Consider the following 23,890-nt stretch of genomic DNA (forward strand, 5'->3'; position numbering starts at 1 on the left):
AACCGAATCGGAACCGTAATTTGAACTGTCGGTTCGCCGGAACCGTGCTGAACCGTGCCGGAACCGAACCGAAATCAGAGGTTCAAGGATCGGTTCCGGTTCAAAATTTTAAACATCTCGAATCGGCGGTTCAGTGAACAGGAACCGGCGGTTCACTGAACCGGCCATGCCTAGTGAAACCTTTGGCCCTATTGATTTCGAATACAAATCAAAATATAAGGATAGGAATAATTTTATGTGTTATGTTTAATATTAGGTAAGAACAAGCAAACTTACCCGCTCTTTGCTGCGGATTAAAATTAATTTTATCGATATAATCATTAATTTTATTAATATAATTACTATTTATTGTTTACTCAAATTTTTATAAGAAAAAAAAAATATTCATTTTATAGATTTTTTTTGTTTCACTATTTCTTATTAAAAAAATTACTAAATTTATACAAAAGACTCATTTTCATACCTTTACATTTTTGAAGTTTTTCCTTTCAAAGAAAAAACTTTTGTTATCTATCTATCTATCTATCTATAATCCTGAAGCAAAAACAATTTTCAAACAGCTTACTTGATACTCCATTCTTTAAGCATTTCTATTTTTCTTTTTTTACAAATTTTCTAACTTTTTAATTAATTTTTAAATATTTATTTTTTTCATATTTAATCTAATATATACAATATCTAAAATTTTAAATAATTAATAGTTTAAAATTTTTGAATTTTGATTAAAACTTTTAAAACTTTTAAAATTTTTTTCCATATATTTTAGTTTTATCATTGAAGAAATACATAGAATGGATAGAAATTCAAAGAAATTAGTGCTAAGCAAGTATTCTAATTTGCTTAAGAATGCTGATACAGTTTGATAAGCTTATCCATAAAAAAGAATTGGTAACAACAAAGAAAATCGCATAAAATGGCTAAAAGTAGAAATATGTAGGAGGAGATGGACGTGATTCTTGTGGTCTTTAAGGAAAGCATGATCAAAAGCTGGTTGATAAGCCATGTGAACACAGTCTATGATATCCCCGTCTAGACTCTGCATAGCCATAAAAAAAAATAAAAAGATATCCATAATTATAACGCAAAAGTTTTTCACTCAAATAAATTATGAAATTATGTTTAAGGTAATGACTGATCTTGATGTCTTCAAATATGTACAAAAAAAAAATATATATATATATATATATCAGATTTAAAAAAAAAAAAAAAAAAGGCAAAAGAACAAAATAAATAATGGGAGCTATCATTAGCATTTCAGTTCTGCTTGATTATATTGAAAACACATATTTCAGTTGCCTTCTTTATCTCTTAATAACTATCCAAAAAGAAATGATTGCAGAGGGGGAGAGAGAAAGGAGAGGAAGGTAATAATCAGAAAATCATTGATTCTTTAGAAATCTAAACTTTTAGCTAAAGATAAAAAATAAAAAAATTGATGGACATTATAGAACAAAAAAGTTGAAGGAATACCCATTTGATTGATGAGAAAATGCAGGAAATCAAAAGAATATGAAATCACATTTAAAATATTTATTATTTGAACTATAATTTCAAAAACCCAAAACAAATTTGCCATATAAACACTCCCAGTGGAACCACTGTCAGGCTTAAACCTTTTGGCAACCAAAATCCAACAAAGAAACAAAGAACTCCAATGTTAAAACACACTCTCTTTCGCTTTTCTTCCAGTTTCTTATAAACCAAACACGTTTTAGAGAAAGAGAGAGAATACTTCAATGCTCTTAACAACAGGTTTGCTCTTAAGAGAATACCTGGGTTGTGATAATAACAATCAAAGAAACAAAGAATGTGCTATGCTTCTTAAACATCTCAATAACAGTACCAACATGAATGACATAAACACTGCCAACTCTAGAGTTAGCAAAGATAGCATATACTAAAGAAATATAAAAGAGAAAGCAAAAGCTGCAGCAACCCATATTGTCAAGGACCTTATGTTTCATTATTTAAAGCGGTAAAAATTTCATCTTTCTTAATTTTGTTTTCTACATCAGCACTTGTTGTTTTGTTTTTGGGGAGGCACAAAACTGCTGCTGCTCCTAAACAGTTCAGGTAACAAGTTTCTTTTTTTTTTTTTTTTTTTGTTTAACTATCAAATCCGAATAGCTTTTAATTTCTTCTTCTTATTTTATATGTAATGCCAACAATCTATCCAAACTAACCAAACAAAGTAATTATCCTTTTTATGCATGATTCCGTGAAAGAATGAGGCCACTGAGCTCAGTAATTGAAATCTCTAGGCATGCTTTGTGTAAACTTTGTATAACTTATTGCCAAACCACCGAATTAGAAGAACTAATAGATCTAATTATCTCCAATCATAAAAAGCTCAAGGAAAAAAAATCTTCAATAGCCAAACAAAACAGACTTTCACTACAAATACCAAATCCTCAAATAGAAATCCACAAAACAAATATATACTCATAATTTCAAAACCATAACAAATAATTTAGATAATTAAAACCCTGATTACTAAAATTTAGGTCTAAGCTTCGTTAGTGTGAGTTCAAGATCAAAATTCTCCTATTTCTAGGCCATCAAATGCATCGAGATACAACAAAGAAAAAGTAAATATAAATATTCAAAGAATCTAATTAACTCAGATGAACATATCGAGGGTATGCAGTAACTTCAAATATAAAATCTAGCAAGAAATCTAGAGATGGGTTTCATGCAAAGCAAAAAAAAAAAAAAAAAAAAAAAATGATTTCTCTAATTTCAATTTCATTGTGAAAAGAAGGAAAATTAAAATTTGAAATCTTTGCCCTAAGTGTTTTTAAGTTTCTTACAGAAGAAAAAAGAAAACAATACAAATTAAAAAGAGAATTAAATGCAAATAAAAAAAAATTACTAGAAAGAGGAGGTATAATCTAGTAGAAGCAGTTCATAGAAATAGAAAAGAAGAGAAGGTGAAGTCGGCAGGGAAAAGGAAGAGATTGTGGTCGGTGGAATTTAGAGAATGTGAAGCAGCGTTTTGTCTGTAAATGACCGATGCAAAGAAGGGTGAAATAGGAATAACATAAAAAGGACTTGGTTAAATTGGTATAACACTGTTCTATGAATAGTGATTTTGGATTTCGTTTTAGTGTATATATATATATATTAATAAATTGGAATTTTGATATATTACTATTAAATTAACTATTAGCAAAGGTAAATGGGCGATCTTTGACTAGTAATAATATGAACTGTGTAAATGGCGGATGGGGATTAGACGCTGTATATTGCCCGATGGATGGGCTTTATAAATTGATATTAATTTGTGATATTCTAATAGGTTGTCAAGTCTAGTTTCAAGGGAGACTGTTGGATTTCCGATAGGATTTTCAAAATTCTAAAACAAATAATAGTGATAATTAAATAGTTTAAATTGGAATTCTGTTAGCAACTTCTCTTTTATTTCCATTATGATCTTAAATTTCTCGGCTCCTCTTCAACTCCTCCGGATCAAGGATAAATTGCTTTCTTTTAATGTTGTGGTGAGTAATAATAAATAGTGCCATCTTCATGATACATAAATCATTTATTAAATGAAGGTATGTTTATTTAATATTTAAGTGACTATTTCTATTTATTAAAAATATCTATATGCTTGCATATAAGTTGTTTTTGATGAACTTGCATTGATTTGTATTGTTTGATTAATTGCGATGTGATAATGATTTGCTTTGTTTGTATGGAATTGGGATGAAGCGGGTCACCGTTGGGTTTGTGAGGCCGGTCTATGATACCGTCAATCATATATGGGAGATCGGCGCCTCTTGTACATCTGATGAGATATATTATGTGGAAAACCACAGGATAATTTCCTGATGGTAACGGAAAAGAAAAGAGAGGGTTAGTTAAGTGAGGATTAAACCGATCGGCCATGTATGGAGATTAACCCCCTGATGCACACGTTATGAGAGGACAAGCCATGTGTGAGGACGGCTAGCTGGGGGGTTTTGATGACCTTATAGACCAATCTCCACTTGTTTGATTATATAAAGATGATAGTGTTTGTGGCTGCTGTTGATGTGTCGTATGTGTTTAAATGAATGTTCACTTTTATATTACCTAGGAGCCTCTTGTGTGACTGTCTGGATTTGTATTATTTATTATTACTCAATGAGGCACTAGTTTTTCAAGAATCAGGGTTACTGCCTCTACATGTGCCAGAAGCTCTATATTCTTTCCTGTACATAGCTAGATAGGATAAAGTCAATTGAATATTCTTATTATTGTATATTTTGTATCTGCAATTACAATAGGAAAATAGCATATGTAATAAGATATTCAAAAATGTCTAATCTCCAGAAATAATGATTTGAAAAATTTGTGAATGAAATCTTGCGTTGAGAATATTGTCTGGTAAGCTCCATAGGTACTTTTATGCATGCTGAAAGATTAATCATTATAGAGGCTGGGGTTACTATGAAATGTTGAATGATGATGCTATATTGAATTGGGCCTTGATGAATAACCTTATTGGACTTGATGAATATTATTGGTGTCAAAGGCTTATTACGAGTTTTGGTGGTTTTAAGCCTATCTCTGGGCTCTAGCTCATGATAGGGTTGTGACAATTACATAACCCAAAATTGATGTTTTTGATCCACCGACGAACCCTCAACCTAAAGAGGTGCAATTATAGGACATCCAAGTCAATGTGCCTAGTGGCTCTTTTTGGTGGACGAAATGTTTTTTTATACATATATACAGAAAAATCATTGTTTTTTTTTCTTTTTTTCTATATACTGACGTGACACTTTCTTATAAAAAGCGAGACTCTTAATATTTTAGAATTTTATATATATTTCTTGAGAAATTTTTGAGCATTTCTATTTGTTTATCTACTTTGTCTCTCCCATAATTTATTTTTCAATAATGAATTGTCTTTTATTTTTATGAGTTTTAAATTCATTCAATTATAAGAAATTTAAATATTCTAGTTACATTTTTTAGATTTTCATATTTTGCATACATATAGAGATTTTTATTAGTTTTAAAATTTAAATCAAAATATGCTATTTGTTTTTTCATAGAAATCAAATATCCATGATTAAAAAATACAATATTTAAATTTATTTATTTTTGGTATAAACCACCGGTAGGAATAGGGACCGTCAAAATATTTTTATTTTTATGTAGTCTAAATTTCAAATCAAATATGATGTTTTTAAAAATTTAATAATTTGAAAAATATTAAAAAAAACATGTGTTTTAAAAATACACCTTAAAATTGGCTCTTGATTAATACCCATTCGATGAATGAAAATTTAATTCACTTAGAATTGTCATTTTCAATGTAACGTTTCTTTGAGGAATGATAATTCAATTCTATTAATTCAATATTGTCTATTTTTTCACATCTTTTCAATGATATTTCATGCATTTTACATTATATATTTATATATATATATATGCAGAATGAAACCTTTAATAATTTTAAAATTCAAATTCAAAATTATAATTCTTCACATTCCTGCCTTAAATGTTTCAATCTAAATTTAATGATCGTTTTACAATTTAAAATTCTATTAAAATATTAAAACAAAGCCTATATATTTGTTGTTGCCAAAATTTTTCTCTTCCTAACCCACACGAGAATTCTTCGATGAGATGGTAAAGTTTCCATCTCTCATCAAGTTTAAGATTAATTTCATACAGTTTGAAAAATCAAAAGGATAATATAGTGAATAATCTTTTTATTTTTCTTTGGTTTTGTTTGACAATGATTTTTAGTTTTTAAGTAAAGTATTAGGTACAAATTTTATTTTCCTTCATATGATAAGTAATCAATCAACATTTAAGAATAGTCTCATTTAGTTTTAAAAGCAGAAGATAAAATGGTGAGTATTATTCTTCATTTTTTTATTTCTCTTTTGATTTGTTTGATTATGATTTTCAGTTTTTGAAAAAATTATAAGGATACAAGTTTAGTTTTACTTCTCATGACAAGTTGAATATTTGATATCTTTAATTTATAGTTTATAAGACTACATTGAATTTATCATGAAAAAGTTACCTATGTGGTTTTTCTTATTTTTATTTAAAATTCAAAAAATTGGATTAACGGGGAAATTAGTGATTTTAACTTTTAAAACTTTTTTCTTTTTTGCTAATTGAGAATTTGAATATTTATATATCATTATATATAAACAGAATGTTCAAGATTTTCTCTTTATTTGCTATTTTATTTTTTGTTGGTAAATTTTTTAAATTTCTTTCTATAGTTGAAAGCTTAATTACTTCGTCACTTTGACTTTTTAAGCTTATTGCCGGTGGAAAGAAGAACATTATGATATTTTATTTTTATTTGTATTTTGTGTTTTGCTTAGTTTAGTTTAGTTTAATTTTGTTTATTTTTGTAGGATTTAATTGTATGCAATTCTAAAGGATTTAAATAAATTTTATGCAACGATGAATTAAATATTATGTTTTAATATATAATTATATTTAATTATATACCCTCAATTAGATAAATTTCTAAAAAAACAGAAATTAAGCATTTAAATCATTTTATATCGCCTACAATACTTTATGTCTAATACTAATAATAATAATAATTTCAGTCACTTTTTCCTTGAAAAATGATGTTTTTTTTTATAATTTACTCAAGATATATATCTTACATTTTAAATGAAAAATATAAGTATTGTATAGTCGTGCGAAGCATGGAGGATTGCCTAGTTTAAAATATATTTTACATTATATTTTGTGAGACATAATTATTTTAAAATAATCATTATATTATTTTAACAATATGTTTTTAAAGATATGTTAATTTTTAAAATACGTTAAGGCCCATACCATTTAAAATATATATTTTAACAAAATATTTAAAATAATTATAGTACTTATATATTGTTAAACTATTTTAACATGATATGTACTGTATTGTTAAATAATTTATTAAAAAATTAAATTACATTATCGAACTAAATTAATATATCATTATAGTATTTGTACTATGAAAACACATTTTAAATAAAATCTAATTATTATAAAAATTTATCTTTAATCTAAATTCTTAAAAATAATATTATTTATATGGTAGAAAATTAAAATTTTTAATTTTGTATCATATTTTCTAAGAATATTTTTGTAATAGCCAAACATTGGGTTTTTCTGTGGATAACTAAAGCTTGTCGATAGTCTGCCCTAATTTCTCCAAAACAAAAAATGGCTTGAGAGACTTTCCAAAGGGAATGATAGTCTGCTGCTTATAACATTCTAACTTAAAAAACAACCAATCTCTGGTAGAAAAGTGCCTTTCAATATTATTCTATTCTATTATATTCTAAGCCAGATATAAATTATCCTTCAAAACCAACTAAAGATTAGGCAACAAAGGAGGTGGATAACCATTCAGGTTGAAAAGAGTTTTGTCATTGGTCACGAAGTTTATGGCATTATCTAAAAAGAGTTTTGCAGTTTAAATCGACAGTCCAAGTTTACTATACACTAAAAAACAAAATTTCCAAAGGGTTTCTTATTCTTTAGTGGAATGAAAAGGTGGAATGAAAATGTGGGAAAAGACGTTAATATTCCCTTGAAGCCACTCAAAAGTAAAATTTCACATCAAACAAATATAAGTATGTCGGTGATGACTGGAGACTGACAAGTATCAATCGCAGATTTCATTCGGCTCGATTTCTGTTCAGTCTCACCATTAGAGATGTATTTTCTTTCATTTTCATGGTATGGTTTTTGTTTTTCCTTTCTTTCCTTTCAGTTTCAAATTTCTTCGGATTGCGAATCTTAAAATGTCTTACATGGGCGATAAGGGATGTTTTTGTATTGTATTCGGGTATATTTTGTTGAATATGAGAAACCCATTTGCTAAATTGTGTAATGATAGTTTTAGAGTTCGAAAGATTTGTGGGATGTCCCATTATTTGTTTTTTGTTTTGTTATTAATAATTGCTTTCTTGATATTGGATGCAGAAATTGAGAACCTCGCCGTATAGATTAGCTTCAACTACTATGGCAGAGTATGATGATGTTGATTATGTAGATATCAATGAAGTCCCTTCTCCTAGAATACACGATTGTAAGAAAGTCTCAATTGTACCCCTTGTTTTCCTCATCTTTTATGAGGTTTCTGGAGGTCCTTTTGGTGTTGAAGATAGTGTCCAGGCGGCTGGTCCGCTTCTGGCCCTTCTTGGCTTTTTGATATTTCCCTTAATATGGAGTATCCCTGAGGCCTTGATTACAGCTGAGATGGGCACCATGTTCCCTGAAAATGGGGGCTACGTTGTTTGGGTTTCGTCAGCGTTGGGTTCATATTGGGGTTTCCAACAAGGATGGATGAAATGGCTTAGTGGGGTTATTGATAATGCTCTTTACCCGGTTCTTTTTCTTGACTATTTGAAGTCTGGAATACCAGCATTAGGCAGTGGCTTACCAAGAGCTGCAGCAGCGCTCGTTTTGACATTTGTTCTCACTTTCATGAATTATAAAGGAATGACTATTGTTGGGTGGGTTGCAGTTCTTTTAGGGGTATTTTCAATTCTCCCTTTTGTGGTTATGGGAGTTGTGGCAATTCCAAAGTTGGATCCTTCAAGATGGCTTGTGGTGAATTTTCATGAAGTGGACTGGAATTTGTATTTGAATACCCTCTTTTGGAATTTAAATTACTGGGATTCAATTAGTACACTCGCTGGAGAGGTCGATAACCCAAAGAAAACTCTACCTAAAGCTTTATTTTATGCTCTGGTATTGGTTGTTCTTAGTTATTTCTTCCCTCTTTTGGTTGGCACTGGGGCTGTGCCCCTTGACCGTGCTTTATGGACTGATGGATATTTCTCTGATATTGCTAAAATGCTTGGGGGAGTTTGGTTGAGGTGGTGGATCCAAGGAGCTGCAGCATTGTCAAACATGGGAATGTTTGTCGCTGAGATGAGCAGTGACTCTTTCCAGCTTTTGGGTATGGCAGAACGAGGAATGCTGCCAGAGTTGTTTGCTAAGAGGTCTCGTCACGGAACACCTCTTACTGGGATTTTGTTTTCAGCTTCTGGTGTGATTTTGTTATCATGGCTAAGCTTTCAAGAGATTGTAGCTGCAGAGAATTTCTTGTATTGTTTTGGAATGATATTGGAGTTCATAGCATTTATACAACTAAGGATAAAATACCCAGCTGCATCTCGGCCTTACAAGATACCTTTGGGAACCACTGGAGCTACACTTATGTGTATTCCACCAACCATATTGATTTTAGTTGTGCTGTCTCTTTCAACATACAAAGTAATGGTTATAAGCCTCGTTGCGGTGGCTATTGGGCTTGTCCTGCAACCCTGTCTCAAATACGTTGAGAAAAAGAGGTGGATGAAGTTCGCCACCAGTGCTGACCTCCTAGACCTTCATAATGGAAATCAGGAGAACAGTTCTCTGGTAAATTAACCAGCAAATCATATGCTATGGTTTTCAACTTGGAAAGGTAATACGGATACCGAGTGCAAGGTACCTAGGTGCATTATAAGCATGTTAGTATTTATAAATTCTCAAATATCTTTATGTTTTATAAACACACCAGCATTGTCGATTTCGCAGGAGCACTCTAATGTAATGTTGATATTGTTAAATGCATAGGAGGCATGGTTAAAGCTAACTATCATCTCTTTAGACTGATGATAGATGAATTGATGAGCCAATATTTAGAATAAGAACCACTGGTTGTGAGGAAGAGCAACAATGTGGTTATGTTTGTTTCAGTAGATTTTCAGCTTTTTTGTCTTTTGAATTTCATTCTATCTGAAGAAGAGAACATGTGAAGGTTCTTGTCAACTGATTCATTTTTCCATTGCATTATGAAATTCTTGACATCTGCTGAAAGTTTTGCACCCTTGCTCAGATTTCTGCTGTGTGTATATATATATATATATATATATATATAGTGCTTTGAGCAGAATCACGGTCATAGTTATGGCTTATGAAATTATTCTTGTTCATAAAGTTAAGTTAGAGGTGTAATTATTTGCAAATCTAATTTAAAAAAATAAATAATTTTAAAATCTTATCACATTTTTAAAAATATTATTCGTTTTAAAAACTTCTAGGGAACAAATTCTAATGATTGTATGTATTTTTATATTATAATACAATTAACGAAATGTTACTTAGAATTTCTTCATATAGAAATTTTAAATGAGATTCAAGGATTAGTTACTTGATTTACAAGTCGACTCATTAATCAGTCTGACTTGACTCGTTAAAACGAAATTTAGAAAGAAACTTGAGTTTGATTGATTGGTTTAGTTTGTTTTTTATTTTAAAATTTTGATTCAATTTGACTTTTACTTCTCTTGGCATAGTTGCAGGAACTCATTTGTATAAAGCAATCCAATGATAAAAGATATAAACAAATTATTTTCACATGTGTAAAGCAATCCGAGTATAAAAGATATAAAAAAGTTATTTTGTCGTTCAAATTAATTAAAAGACTAGTGACCATGAAAAATTTATAGCATATGTCAAAAAATCTAATATTTTCTCTTTTAATTTTAATTTTATTATTCAAGAGAATATTGATTTGTTAAAAAATCAGCAAACCCTATGTTAATTATGATAGTAAGTTCTATCATTTGGTTCATAAAATAGTATAAAATGAAATATAAACAAAATAGTAACTCCATCTATGATAGTTCTAACTGTTAATAGCTTTAGGTCAAGTTTAGATACAAAAATTAATTAAGATTTTATGGAATAATTAATTTTTACAATTTCAAGTATTGATTGAAAATCTAAATATGTTAATTTATCATATGAAGTAAATATTTTCATCACATGTATTTTGAATTTTAGTTACTACTGTTGATTTATTATATGAAGTAAATATTTTCATCATATATAAAAATCATTAAACTTTACAAATTTGCCTAAAGTAAGTGAGGAAGTAACTTATGACATATTTACTAAATTAAGATAAAGGCTTTTCTATACTTAATCTAAAGACTCAAATAGCATACTTAAGAGAGCTCGACTTGAGATATAAATAAACTTCGACTCAGTATTTTTTTTTCTTTTGTTCGCTGTGTGACAAGTCCTAAATCTCTCTTATTCTCGTGACAAGTTTAACCTAAAACCTGCTTATTTCATTGTCTTTCTGGTTGAATATTCTAGTTTTGCATGGTGGTATGGAGGATTTCAACAAGACACAACAATCAAATGAGGAATTATACGCGAGTCTGCGTGTGGAAGAGGAACAGGAAAGGTATGAGGTGGAAGAGGACAACCAACAATCTAATCTTATTAATTCACCTTTGTGTGTGGTTGGGAGACTGCTTACTGAAAAACCAACAAACTTCATAGCCTTTAAGAAAACTATGGCTACAGTTTGGAGACCTGTTCGAAGCATGCTGGTTAAAGATTTGGGAATAACGCCTTTGTGTTCCAATTTATGCATCCAATTGATTTGGATAGGGCCTGGAAGGGGTCCTTGGAACTTTACACAAAACCTGTTGTTTTTTAAAAATGTTCCCGAGGGCTGTGATCCAAAGCAAATTATGCTCGCAAAGATTGGATTCTGGGTGCAGATTCACAATCTCCCTCTTGGCTTTATGTTGGAAAAGCTTGGCAAAAATGTGGGAATTATATTGGAGATTATATGAAGACTGATCCTAAGAACTTCTCAGGTGCTTGGAAAGAATAGATGCGCATCCTGTAACGCCCTATTTTTCCTGTGTTGAAATAGTAGTTTATCTGTCTGTGAATAATACTGTCGGTTCGGGAGTCGGTATTATTTTGGTCCAGAAAAATTATTATATATGGTTACTATTTTATGTCACATTTTTGGAGCATGCATGCATGCATGATTTTTATGGGTAGAAAGTAAGTAATGAATATTTTTGGAGAATTTTAGAGAATTAGTGAGTAGTAACTTAAGATGTGATATTAATTAAGGAAATTAGAGGCAATAGTTGTATGGACTAAATTTGAAATGGTGTTATATTAATTAAGGAAATTAGAGGAATTATTTTTACGGAGTAAATTTGAGAATTTTGTTGTGTTATATAATATTTTGAAGGAATTTAATTTGGAGAATATTTGGAGCCATTAGATTAGATTTACATTCAATCCTAGCCATCCAATTTTGGTGAAAAGTCCAAACTACCCTTTAGTCAACTCCATTATTTGAGCAATATTTTTCTTCCTCTTCTTCTCCATCTAACGTGAACTTCATCTTCTTCTCCTCCATTTCACCTTTAGCCTCTCTTTCTCTTCTCTTTGTTTTCTCCATTTTCTACTTGAATAATTCACCAAATTCACTCCATTTACCTTGAATAAAGTAAGAAAATCTAGAGATTAAAGCTTGAGAAGTGGTTTTTAGGGATTAATTTCAAGGAATTTGGAGAATTCATTAGGTGAAGTAAACTTCATTATTTTTGGATTTAGAGTTTTATTTTAGCATATACATACTTAATCATGCTCCAATTTCTTCTTTTCTTTGTTTTCTTTATTTTGATTTTGAGCTTATTACATGTAGAGGGTGGAGAGCCTTCTAACAAAGATAAAGGCAAGACCAAAGTTTAAGGAGCTTTGATTCAAGTTGTTTTAAAGGTTTGTGTTCATAAACACACTAACCTTACTTCAATTTTTGGATTTGTGAAGTTTGTACTACTTTGTGAAAATTTGGGATTTGGTATGAAATGATTTGATTGCTGGAATTTGGTTGTATAAATGTGTTCTTGAGTGTTTTCTAAGCCTACCTATATGTTGAATTTATGAAGAAATTATTTTTCTCTTCTTCTTCCAAAAGTGGCAGAATTTTACCAAGGGAAAATGTTAATGGGTGTGTTTAAGGACTATTTTTCTATTCGTTTTATTTTCCCTCTATATTTGAGTCCTTCATAAAAGTTGTAGGTATATTTCTTAGCTTTCCAACCCATCCTCTTGTGTCCAATTTTGATATATATAGCTCAACTTATGACTAAAACACCTAAACTGACTCTGTTGTAACGTACCACATGCAGCAATAGATTGAGTGACTATTTTGACCACCATAATGGCAAGATTAGGTGTTGAGCTCTTCATGAGATTTGTTACCCTGTGTCTTGAGATTGCCCTGGTGTTGGATTGGTTTAATTTGAGTGTCTGGTTACGGAGAAATTCAATAAACATTGGACTTGGTTCTGCTGAATCCGGTCTGGACTATCAGTCTGTGTTCCTAGCTTATTTTGCCTATCTTGCAGTTTATCTGGGTTATGGTTCCTTCATAACAATTGTATAATTGTGTCTTATCTTTCTAATGAATCTAATTTCATTCAATTTGGAGATATATAAGTCAAGTTATGTATTAAAAACTCAGCAAAGGTCAAGATTGCTTTTATGCTGGAAATTTCCAATGTTAAGTACTTTGGTTTAAGTATGAGACGTTTCATGAATGAATTCAGTTTAAATTCAGTTTTCATTGTAATTTTATGAATACTACAGAAAATAAATTTTATGAGCAATGGAAAGTCAGAATAAAAATAAGAATAAAAAAATGGATTTTGGGCTCTAATATACTTGGTGTGAATTTGATGCGTGATTTGATTTTATTCTGTCTGATGAGCATGCTCGGCATTCGATGCCATTTTGATAAGAAGCTATGATCATATGCTAGGCACGTGGGTGCCTTCTGTTCTGTTAGGGCGGACGCGCTCTATATGTTCTGAATCTGTTGGCGACCTAAGGCCATTTTGAATCTGTTCTGAAAACCTATCTGCTTCTTTTTCTCCTAAGTGTATGTGAGCCCTTGTAAACATATTTTTCAGGTAGCTTGGAAATAAATGATTATATGTTATTAAATGAATTGTCAAAGCAGGATATTACGTTACATGGTTTTCTAAATAACCAGTATATGTATTGGTGTACTTTTATGATTTGAACGAATAAAATATTAATAGTTTTATTTGATCATTTTGTTATAAATGTAAATGTATATTAAAGCGTTAATGATTTTATGATTGTAAATCTTTTGATGAAAATTGATATTTTAAGTGTGTTGCCATCGCAACATTGGTTTGTTGTGTTTTATGAGCACCACTGAGTTTTATACTCAGCGTGTTGATTTTATCACGCGTAGGTTGGAGTCTATATTGCTGATTGAAGACCAAAAGAGTAGCATCAGAGCTGAAGAGATATTTTGGTAGTTGATTAGTGTGTTATGTAATTAAGTATTATGGCATGTATAAGTAGTCCATTTTTGGAGGCTCTATTATGTAATTTATATTGTAAGTATATTATTGTAAATTAATTGGGTGTATTTATTGGAAGATAGACTTGGAACTTATTTATTGTGCAGAAAATTCAAAGTAATATGTTTAACTAAATGTATCTAATTGATGCATACGCAAATGTTGTAGTTAGACCTTAGAAGAGTGTTATTGTGTTGTTCTTAGAGTTTGATGGAGTTTGGAGTTTTGAAATTGGGAGTGTTTTGTATTCACTTGTTTGGCAATGTCTATGTTTAGGGGAAACTCTTGCAGTTTTTCTATAGGTTTCTCCCAAATCATTTTTTTTAAAAAAAATAATACTACTTGTTAAACTTGTGAATATTAAATCACTTCTAATTCATACTAGGATTTTCTGATTTATATGTTAAGTTAAGACGGTGCCTCCGGCACCGAATGTGACATCCGCCGTCGGGTCTCTCGGGACTGGACGGTGGGTGTTACATATAGTGGTATCAGAGCATAGGTTTAGCCGATTCTAGGACTATATGCATATAGAGGACTTTATAGATTTGAAGTTAGAGTAAGAGTAATTTATGTTAAATACATGCCATAGTGGTTTGATTTAGAACTTCTCTCTGATGCGAACCTTTTGGTCTTTGTAGGAGTTCAGTGATGTCTCAACATCAGTCTGATGAGGAGGTGGATAGTTATGTTCCTCATAGTGGTGGTGTTCCTATTGGTCATGATGCTAGTGGTGCTGTGGGTTCTGATGCGGAGCACGCCTCGAGAGTGGGGCAGGCTGCTGCAGGTCCTACGGGGCCTAACCAGGATACGTTTGTTCAGCAGTTAGTTGCTGCTTTGAGGCAAGTAGCGAGAACTGTTCCCCAGGCTCCAGTTGCTCCAGCCCCTATTCCAGTTCGTCCCCCTATTGAGAAATTGAGAAAATATGGAGCTGTTGAGTTTAGGGGTAGCAGGGATGATATGGCTTCTACGGCCGAGTATTGGCTCCAGTCTTTGGAAAGGATATTGGAGCAGATGCAGTGCTCACCTCCAGATAGTTTAGTTTGTGCCACTTCGTTATTAAGGGAGGAAGCTTATCAGTGGTGGGAAACAGTATCACAGACAGTCAGTAAAGAGAAGAGGACTTGGGAATTCTTTCTGTCTGAGTTCAGACAAAAATATATTGGGGAGCTTTACATGGACCAACGTAAAGCTGAGTTTTTAGAGTTAAAACAGGGCAAAATGACTGTGTCTGAATATGAGAGAGAGTTCATCCGACTAAGTAGGTATGCTGTGGAGATGGTTCCTACTGAATCAGATAGATGCAAGCATTTTCGTAGAGGGTTGCATGATGAATATAGAATGCATCTGGTTGCTCATCCTCATACAACATTGTCTTCTCTGGTAAAGGCAGCTTTAGAGCTTGAAGACGTTAGGAATGAGCAACAGGCTAGACGGCAACGAAATCAGCAGGGCCAACAAAAAAGGCTTCAGGGTATGACATCTGGACAGACTTCTGGGGCTCAGTCTAGCAGTAAGAGGTATAGAGGTGCATCACAGACTTGGTCTAGACCGATACAGAGACCTGGACATGGTCCTTATGGTAGAGCAGCGTCACAGACCACATCTGTTGCTAGTGGTGGAGGTACTGCATGGAGCAATTTACCGACATGTACTCATTGTGGTCAGAGACATCCTGGAGTTTGTAGGAGATTATCTGGGGCATGCTTTCGATGTGGATCTACTGAGCATATAATTCGAGACTGCCCTACTTTGGCTAGTTCAGCTCCACAGGTCGGGAGGTCAGCTTCCTTTATTCCGAGAGGAAGAGGCAGAGGCCATGGCGATACAGTAGGTTCTAGGAGTCAGAGGCCAGTTTCAGAGACAGTGGACAAACTTGAGTCTAGAGCACCTGCCAGAGCATATGCTATTAGGAATAGGGAGGAGCAGGATGCCCCAGACGTTATAGTTGGTATATTCTCTATCTTTGATATTTCTGTATATGCTTTGATTGATCCTGGCTCTACGCATTCATATTTATGCATACATGTGGGTAGATTGGGTAATATGCATGCTGATATGTTAGAGCATAGTATGAAGGTTACTAATCCACTGGGTCATAGTGTGATAGTTAATCGGGTGTATAGAGCTTGTCCATTAGTAATATATGGCCATGTATTTCTGGGAGATCTGATAGAGTTACCTTTCCGGGAGTTTGATGTGATATTGGGTATGGATTGGTTATCTAGACATGGAGTTATGATTGATTGTAGACTGAAGAGGATTACACTCCAGACTTCATCTGGTGAGGAGATTGTAGTAGTGGGTGAGAGGTCGGATTACCTCTCTAATGTTATTTCTGCTTCTAGTGCTAGAAGACTGATCCAGCATGGTTGTGAGGCATACTTAGCCTGTGTACTTGCTCCAGAGTCAGAATCCCCTGGTGTACATGATATACCCATAGTATGTGATTTTTTGGATGTGTTTCCAGAGGAGTTGCCTGGGTTACCTCCTCAGAGAGAGGTTGAGTTTGGTATTGAGGTTATGCCTGGTACTGCACCGATATCCATTGCTCCATATCGGATGGCTCCTACTGAGTTGAAAGAGTTAAAGATACAGATTCAGGAGTTACTTGATAAGGGGTTCATTCGTCCTAGTGTATCTCCATGGGGTGCTCCAGTATTATTTGTAAAGAAGAAGGATGGATCACTTAGATTGTGTATTGATTACAGACAACTTAATAAAGTTACAGTGAAAAATCGATATCCATTACCTCGGATAGATGATTTGTTTGATCAGTTGAGAGGAGCTAGTGTGTTCTCAAAGATAGATCTGAGATCGGGTTATCACCAGCTGGGGGTTAAGGAATCAGATGTACCTAAGACTGCTTTTAGGACACGTTATGGTCACTATGAATTCTTGGTAATGCCATTTGGGTTGACGAATGCTCCTGCAGTTTTCATGGATTTGATGAACCGGATTTTTATCCTTACTTAGATCAGTTTGTAGTTGTGTTCATTGATGATATCTTGGTATATTCTCGGACTAGAGAGGATCATAATCACCATTTGAGAATTGTACTTCAGATATTGAGAGAGAGACAGTTGTATGCTAAGTTGAGTAAGTGTGAATTCTGGTTGTCTGAGATTACTTTTTTGGGTCACATTATTTCTGCTGAGGGTATTAGAGTTGATCCGAAGAAGATAGAGGCAGTGCTTCAATGGAAGCCACCTAAGAATGTTACAGAGATTCGGAGTTTCTTAGGATTGGCTGGTTATTATAGAAGATTTATAAAGGGATTTTCTCTCATTGCAGCTCCTTTGACTAGACTTCTTCAAAAAGATGTCAGATTCGAGTGGACTGATAAATGTCAGAATAGTTTTGAGAAGCTTAAGAAGATGCTTACTGAGGCTCCAGTGTTGACACAGCCAGTTTCGGGTAGACCGTATGATGTGTATAGTGATGCTTCGCATAATGGATTGGGTTGTGTGCTTATGCAGGAGAGTAAGGTAGTTGCTTATGCTTCTAGACAGCTTAAACCACATGAGAAGAACTACCCTACTCATGATTTGGAGTTAGCAGCTATAGTCTTCGCTTTGAAGATTTGGAGGCATTACTTGTATGGTGAGAAATGTCATCTGTATACGGATCATAAGAGTCTCAAGTATCTGCTTACTCAAAAGGAGCTTAATCTGAGACAACGTAGATGGTTAGAGCTGCTTAAAGACTATGACTTTACCATTGATTACCATCCAGGTAAAGCGAATGTGGTAGCAGATGCACTTAGTAGGAAATCCTTGGTTGCTTTACGTGCTATGAATACTCGATTATCTGTAGCTAGTAATGGTGCACTTGTGGCAGAGCTTGTGATTAGACCTAGCCTACTTCAACAAATTCGAGATGCACAAAAGGATGATGAGACTGTTGCCTTGTGGAAAGACCTAACCAGAGAGGGAAAGAAAAAGAGATTTATGATTAAAGATGACGACTGCTTGTACTTTGGGGACAGAATTTGTGTGCCTAAAATTTCAGAGTTGAGAAAGAGTATCTTAAAAGAAGCTCATAGTAGTTCATATGCTATGCATCCTGGCAGTAATAAAATGTATCAGGATTTGAAATCACAGTATTGGTGGCCGGCGATGAAGAGGGATATCACAGATTATGTGTCGAGGTGTTTGACATGCCAGCAAGTTAAAGCAGAGCACCAGTTTCCTTCCGGTTTGTTACACCCTACTGCTATTCCAGAGTGGAAATGGGATAAGATTACAATGGATTTTGTGACTGGATTGCCTTTAACTCCTAAAAAGAAAGATGCTGTATGGGTAATAGTTGACAGACTAACTAAATCAGCACACTTTCTTCCTGTTAAGACCGATTTCACCATGGAGCAGTATGCAGAGCTTTATATAGATGAGATAGTGAGATTACATGGAGTTCCTTCATCCATCATTTCAGATAGAGATCCGAGATTTACTTCTAGATTTTGGAAGAAGCTACATGAGGCCCTGGGTACTAAGCTGAATTTCAGCGCAGCTTTTCATCCTCAGACAGATGGTCAGTCAGAGCGGGTTATTCAGATTTTGGAGGATATGTTAAGAGCTTGTGTTATTGAGTTTGAGGGCAGTTGGGAGAAGTACATTCGACTTATCGAATTCGCCTATAATAACAGTTATCAGTTGAGTATTCAGATGGCCCCTTTTGAAGCGCTCTATGGTAGGAGATGTAGGACTCCATTATGTTGGTCAGAATTGAGCGAGGGCAAGATGGTAGGTCCGGATTTGATTCAGGATACAGAAGAAAAGGTCAAAATTATCAGAGATAGATTGAGAGCAGCTTCAGATCGTCAAAAATCTTATGCAGACTTGAAGAGGAGAGATATAGAGTATGCAGTGGGAGATAAGGTTTTCCTTAAGGTATCTCCGTGGAAAAAGATATTGAGATTTGGAAGAAAGGGTAAGCTTAGTCCTAGGTTCATTGGTCCATATGAGATCATTGAGCGTATGGGTCCATTGGCCTATAGACTAGCTTTACCACCAGACCTAGATAGGATCCATAACGTTTTCCACGTATCTATGTTGAGGAGGTATCGGTCCGACCCATCACACGTGATATCAGTTGAATCTATTACTATTGATCCAGATTTAACTTATGAGGAAGAACCGGTGAAGATACTTGCTAGGAAAGTCAAGGAACTAAGGAATAAGAGAATTCCTTTGGTAAAGGTTCTTTGGAGAAACCATAAGACCGAGGAAGCCACATGGGAAAGTGAAGACATTATGAGACAACAACATCCTCAGTTGTTTAATTCAGGTGAATTTCGAGGACGAAATTCTTTGAGGGGGGAAGAGCTGTAACGCCCTATTTTTCCTGTGTTGAAATAGTAGTTTATCTGTCTGTGAATAATACTGTCGGTCCGGGAGTCGGTATTATTTTGGTCCAGAAAAATTATTATATATGGTTACTATTTTATGTCACATTTTTGGAGCATGCATGCATGCATGATTTTTATGGGTAGAAAGTAAGTAATGAATATTTTTGGAGAATTTTAGAGAATTAGTGAGTAGTAACTTAAGATGTGATATTAATTAAGGAAATTAGAGGCAATAGTTGTATGGACTAAATTTGAAATGGTGTTATATTAATTAAGGAAATTAGAGGAATTATTTTTACGGAGTAAATTTGAGAATTTTGTTGTGTTATATAATATTTTGAAGGAATTTAATTTGGAGAATATTTGGAGCCATTAGATTAGATTTACATTCAATCCTAGCCATCCAATTTTGGTGAAAAGTCCAAACTACCCTTTAGTCAACTCCATTATTTGAGCAATATTTTTCTTCCTCTTCTTCTCCATCTAACGTGAACTTCATCTTCTTCTCCTCCATTTCACCTTTAGCCTCTCTTTCTCTTCTCTTTGTTTTCTCCATTTTCTACTTGAATAATTCACCAAATTCACTCCATTTACCTTGAATAAAGTAAGAAAATCTAGAGATTAAAGCTTGAGAAGTGGTTTTTAGGGATTAATTTCAAGGAATTTGGAGAATTCATTAGGTGAAGTAAACTTCATTATTTTTGGATTTAGAGTTTTATTTTAGCATATACATACTTAATCATGCTCCAATTTCTTCTTTTCTTTGTTTTCTTTGTTTTGATTTTGAGCTTATTACATGTAGAGGGTGGAGAGCCTTCTAACAAAGATAAAGGCAAGACCAAAGTTTAAGGAGCTTTGATTCAAGTTGTTTTAAAGGTTTGTGTTCATAAACACACTAACCTTACTTCAATTTTTGGATTTGTGAAGTTTGTACTACTTTGTGAAAATTTGGGATTTGGTATGAAATGATTTGATTGCTGGAATTTGGTTGTATAAATGTGTTCTTGAGTGTTTTCTAAGCCTACCTATATGTTGAATTTATGAAGAAATTATTTTTCTCTTCTTCTTCCAAAAGTGGCAGAATTTTACCAAGGGAAAATGTTAATAGGTGTGTTTAAGGACTGTTTTTCTATTCGTTTTATTTTCCCTCTGTATTTGAGTCCTTCATAAAAGTTGTAGGTATATTTCTTAGCTTTCCAACCCATCCTGTTGTGTCCAATTTTGATATATATAGCTCAACTTATGACTAAAACACCTAAACTGACTCTGTTGTAACGTATCACATGAAGCAATAGATTGAGTGACTATTTTGACCACCATAATGGCAAGATTAGGTGTTGAGCTCTTCATGAGATTTGTTACCCTGTGTCTTGAGATTGCCCTGGTGTTCGATTGGTTTAATTTGAGTGTCTGGTTACGGAGAAATTCAATAAACATTGGACTTGGTTCTGCTGAATCCGGTCTGGACTATCAGTCTGTGTTCCTAGCTTATTTTGCCTATCTTGCAGATTTATCTGGGTTATGGTTCCTTCATAACAATTGTATAATTGTGTCTTATCTTTCTAATGAATCTAATTTCATTCAATTTGGAGATATATAAGTCAAGTTATGTATTAAAAACTCAACAAAGGTCAAGATTGCTTTTATGCTGGAAATTTCCAATGTTAAGTACTTTGGTTTAAGTATGAGACGTTTCATGAATGAATTCAGTTCAAATTCAGTTTTCATTGTAATTTTATGAATACTACAGAAAATAAATTTTATGAGCAATGGAAAGTCAGAATAAAAATAAGAATAAAAAAATGGATTTTGGGCTCTAATATACTTGGTGTGAATTTGATGCGTGATTTGATTTTATTCTGTCTAATGAGCATGCTCGGCATTCGATGCCATTTTGATAAGAAGCTATGATCATATGTTAGGCACGTGGGTGCCTTATGTTCTGTTAGGGCGGACGCGCTCTATATGTTCTGAATCTGTTGGCGACCTAAGGCCATTCTGAATCTATTCTGAAAACCTATCTGCTTCTTTTTCTCCTAAGTGTATGTGAGCCCTTGTAAACATATTTTTCAGGTAGCTTGGAAATAAATGATTATATGTTATTAAATGAATTGTCAAAGCAGGATATTACGTTACATGGTTTTCTAAATAACCAGTATATGTATTGGTGTACTTTTATGATTTGAACGAATAAAATATTAATAGTTTTATTTGATCATTTTATTATAAATGTAAATGTATATTAAAGCGTTAATGATTTTATGATTGTAAATGTTTTGATGAAAATTGATATTTTAAGTGTGTTGCCATCGCAACATTGGTTTGTTGTGTTTTATGAGTACCACTGAGTTTTATACTCAGCGTGTTGATTTTATCACGCGTAGGTTGGATTTTATATTGCTGATTGAAGACCAAAAGAGTAGCATCAGAGCTGAAGAGATATTTTGGTAGTTGATTAGTGTGTTATGTAATTAAGTATTATGGCATGTATAAGTAGTCCATTTTTGGAGACTCTATTATGTAATTTATACTGTAAGTATATTATTGTAAATTAATTGGGTGTATTTATTGGAAGATAGACTTGGAACTTATTTATTGTGCAGAAAATTCAAAGTAATATGTTTAACTAAATGTATCTAATTGATGCATACGCAAATGTTGTAGTTAGACCTTAGAAGAGTGTTATTGTGTTGTTCTTGGAGTTTGATGGAGTTTGGAGTTTTGAAATTGGGAGTGTTTTGTATTCACTTGTTTGGCAATGTCTATGTTTAGGGGAAACTCTTGCAGTTTTTCTATAGGTTTCTCCCAAATCATTTTTTTTTAAAAAAATAATACTACTTGTTAAACTTGTGAATATTAAATCACTTCTAATTCATACTAGGATTTTCCGATTTATATGTTAAGTTAAGACGGTGCCTCCGGCACCGAATGTGACATCCGCCGTCGGGTCTCTCGGGACTGGGCGGTGGGTGTTACACATCCGACTTAGTTTGGATATTCATAAGCCTATGAAGAGGAAGATGCAAATGAAGAAGTTGGGGATTACATTTAAGTATGAGCGGTTGTCAACTGTTTGTTTTTTCTATGGACTCATTGGTCATTCTGATAAATTTTGTTCAAAACTTTTTGATCATCCAGACATAACGAAGGATCAGTTTGCTTATGGGGCCTGGATGCATGCTGAGAGTAGAAAAGTTACTAATATCGAGGCTAAACGGCTCTTATCGGAAGCTAACTTACAAGATGGAAGTAAAGGCGGTTTGGAAGCAGTTCCAATGGAGTTGGATCAGATACCACGTCAGCCCTTGAGTCTTAATCAAACTGTAACAGCCCAGCCCTAGTGTGATATTGTCCGCTTTGGGTGCCAAACGTGGCCTGAACCCTCACGGTTTTGTTTCTGGGCCAGGGAAACCTTCGCTCTGCCAGCCCAAACGCGTCACACTAGTTCAAGGTTGCCACCCTTTATGTATAGGACTTCCACCTTGTGCGTAGCCAATGTGGGATTCGCCTAAGGTGTTGTGCCCCAAACCTGGGATATCACATACACCCCCCTTAGGGACTCAGCGTCCTCGCTGAGGTTTGCCCCACCACCGGCCAGAGGGACAAGGCTTTGGCTCTGATACCAAATTGTAACAGCCCAGCCCTAGTGTGATATTGTCCGCTTTGGATGCCAAACCTGGCCTGAACCCTCACGGTTTTATTTTCTGGGCCAGGGAAACCTCCGCTCTACCAGCCCAAAACGCGTCACACTAGTTCAAGGTTGCCACCCTTTATGTATAGGACTTCCACTTTGTGCGTAGCTGATGTGGGATTCGCCTAAGGTGTTGTGCCCCAAACCTGGGATGTCACACAAACTCTTGCCAACCTTAGAAATACATCGTTTTTTTCGCACGAGATAACTTTAGGCGGTTTCGTGCATAGTAAGGAGAATATAGGACCCACATGCAGCACTGAAGTTGGACACCATGCTTTAGATATTTTTGACCTAAAAAGGAGAACGGATAAGGAGGGGCAGATTGTGGAGATTGAGGAGTCTAATGATGGACTAAAAAACTTGTTAGAGGCAGGTTCTAGTTCCTAGGCCTGCCTAGATCAATGAGTTTGATATGTTGGAACTGTCGTGGGCTTGGGAACCCATGTACAGTTAATGAATTAAAGGACTTAGTATCCTTAAAGCCGCCCAATTTGGTGTTTTTGATGGAGGTTCTTATTGGTTTTGATAGAGTTGATCGGGTCAGGCAGTTACTGGGTTTTGAAGGAATTTATGTGGTCCCTCCTACCTGTCATGGTGGTGGACTAGCTTTGTTGTGGAAGGAAAGGCCCATGGTTTCATTCATCAGCTCTAGCCACAGTCATGTTG

At 33.8% G+C, this 23,890-nt stretch overlaps 2 protein-coding genes and 3 long non-coding RNA genes across 6 annotated transcripts; 4 read left to right on the forward strand and 1 right to left on the reverse strand.

The window, feature by feature from the left end:
• Window positions 1-802: 802 nt before the first annotated feature.
• Window positions 803-2,963, reverse strand: LOC110009306 (uncharacterized). Its single transcript, XR_002284195.3, has 2 exons — window positions 2,873-2,963; window positions 803-1,036 (listed from the first exon to the last, which is right to left on the reverse strand). It is a non-coding gene; the product is annotated as an uncharacterized LOC110009306 (long non-coding RNA).
• LOC119371355 (uncharacterized) lies at window positions 1,938-4,248 on the forward strand. Its single transcript, XR_005178966.2, has 2 exons — window positions 1,938-2,073; window positions 3,715-4,248. It is a non-coding gene; the product is annotated as an uncharacterized LOC119371355 (long non-coding RNA).
• A 3,133-nt stretch (window positions 4,249-7,381) lies between these two features.
• Window positions 7,382-9,789, forward strand: LOC105632677 (putative polyamine transporter At1g31830). 2 transcript variants are annotated; one of them, XM_089716691.1, is made up of 2 exons: window positions 7,382-7,813; window positions 7,951-9,789. In XM_089716691.1, exons 1-2 carry the CDS (start codon window positions 7,793-7,795, stop codon window positions 9,403-9,405), a joined length of 1,476 nt encoding a protein of 491 aa, XP_089572817.1. In that variant the 5' UTR covers window positions 7,382-7,792; the 3' UTR covers window positions 9,406-9,789. The 2 variants fall into 2 exon arrangements, with proteins under 2 accessions (XP_089572817.1, XP_012070512.1); XM_012215122.4 differs by having other exon boundaries at window positions 7,384-7,704.
• Window positions 9,790-11,642: 1,853 nt separating this feature from the next.
• On the forward strand, window positions 11,643-14,351 carry LOC119370411 (uncharacterized). The gene is made up of 3 exons (XR_016318742.1): window positions 11,643-12,365; window positions 12,488-12,561; window positions 14,069-14,351. It is a non-coding gene; the product is annotated as an uncharacterized LOC119370411 (long non-coding RNA).
• Window positions 14,352-15,099: 748 nt separating this feature from the next.
• Window positions 15,100-17,156, forward strand: LOC149492815 (uncharacterized). The gene has a single exon (XM_089715957.1). The coding sequence runs from the start codon at window positions 15,141-15,143 to the stop codon at window positions 17,154-17,156; it is 2,016 nt and encodes a 671-aa protein (XP_089572083.1). The 5' UTR covers window positions 15,100-15,140.
• Window positions 17,157-23,890: the final 6,734 nt, after the last annotated feature.

Source organism: Jatropha curcas, chromosome 11, assembly GCF_041381405.1.
Source record: "Jatropha curcas cultivar XTBG-Jc1 chromosome 11, XTBG_Jcur_1.0, whole genome shotgun sequence".
NCBI lineage: Eukaryota > Viridiplantae > Streptophyta > Magnoliopsida > Malpighiales > Euphorbiaceae > Jatropha > Jatropha curcas.

Bases quoted from the DNA above. Each gene is read 5' to 3' on its own strand.
- LOC149492815 (XM_089715957.1), top strand. From the start codon at position 15,141: ATGGCTTCTACGGCCGAGTATTGGCTCCAGTCTTTGGAAAGGATATTG.
- LOC105632677 (XM_089716691.1), top strand. From the start codon at position 7,793: ATGTTTTTGTATTGTATTCGG. The intron at 7,814-7,950 runs GTATATTTTGTT...TATTGGATGCAG, and splicing joins TGTTTTTGTATTGTATTCGG to AAATTGAGAACCTCGCCGTA.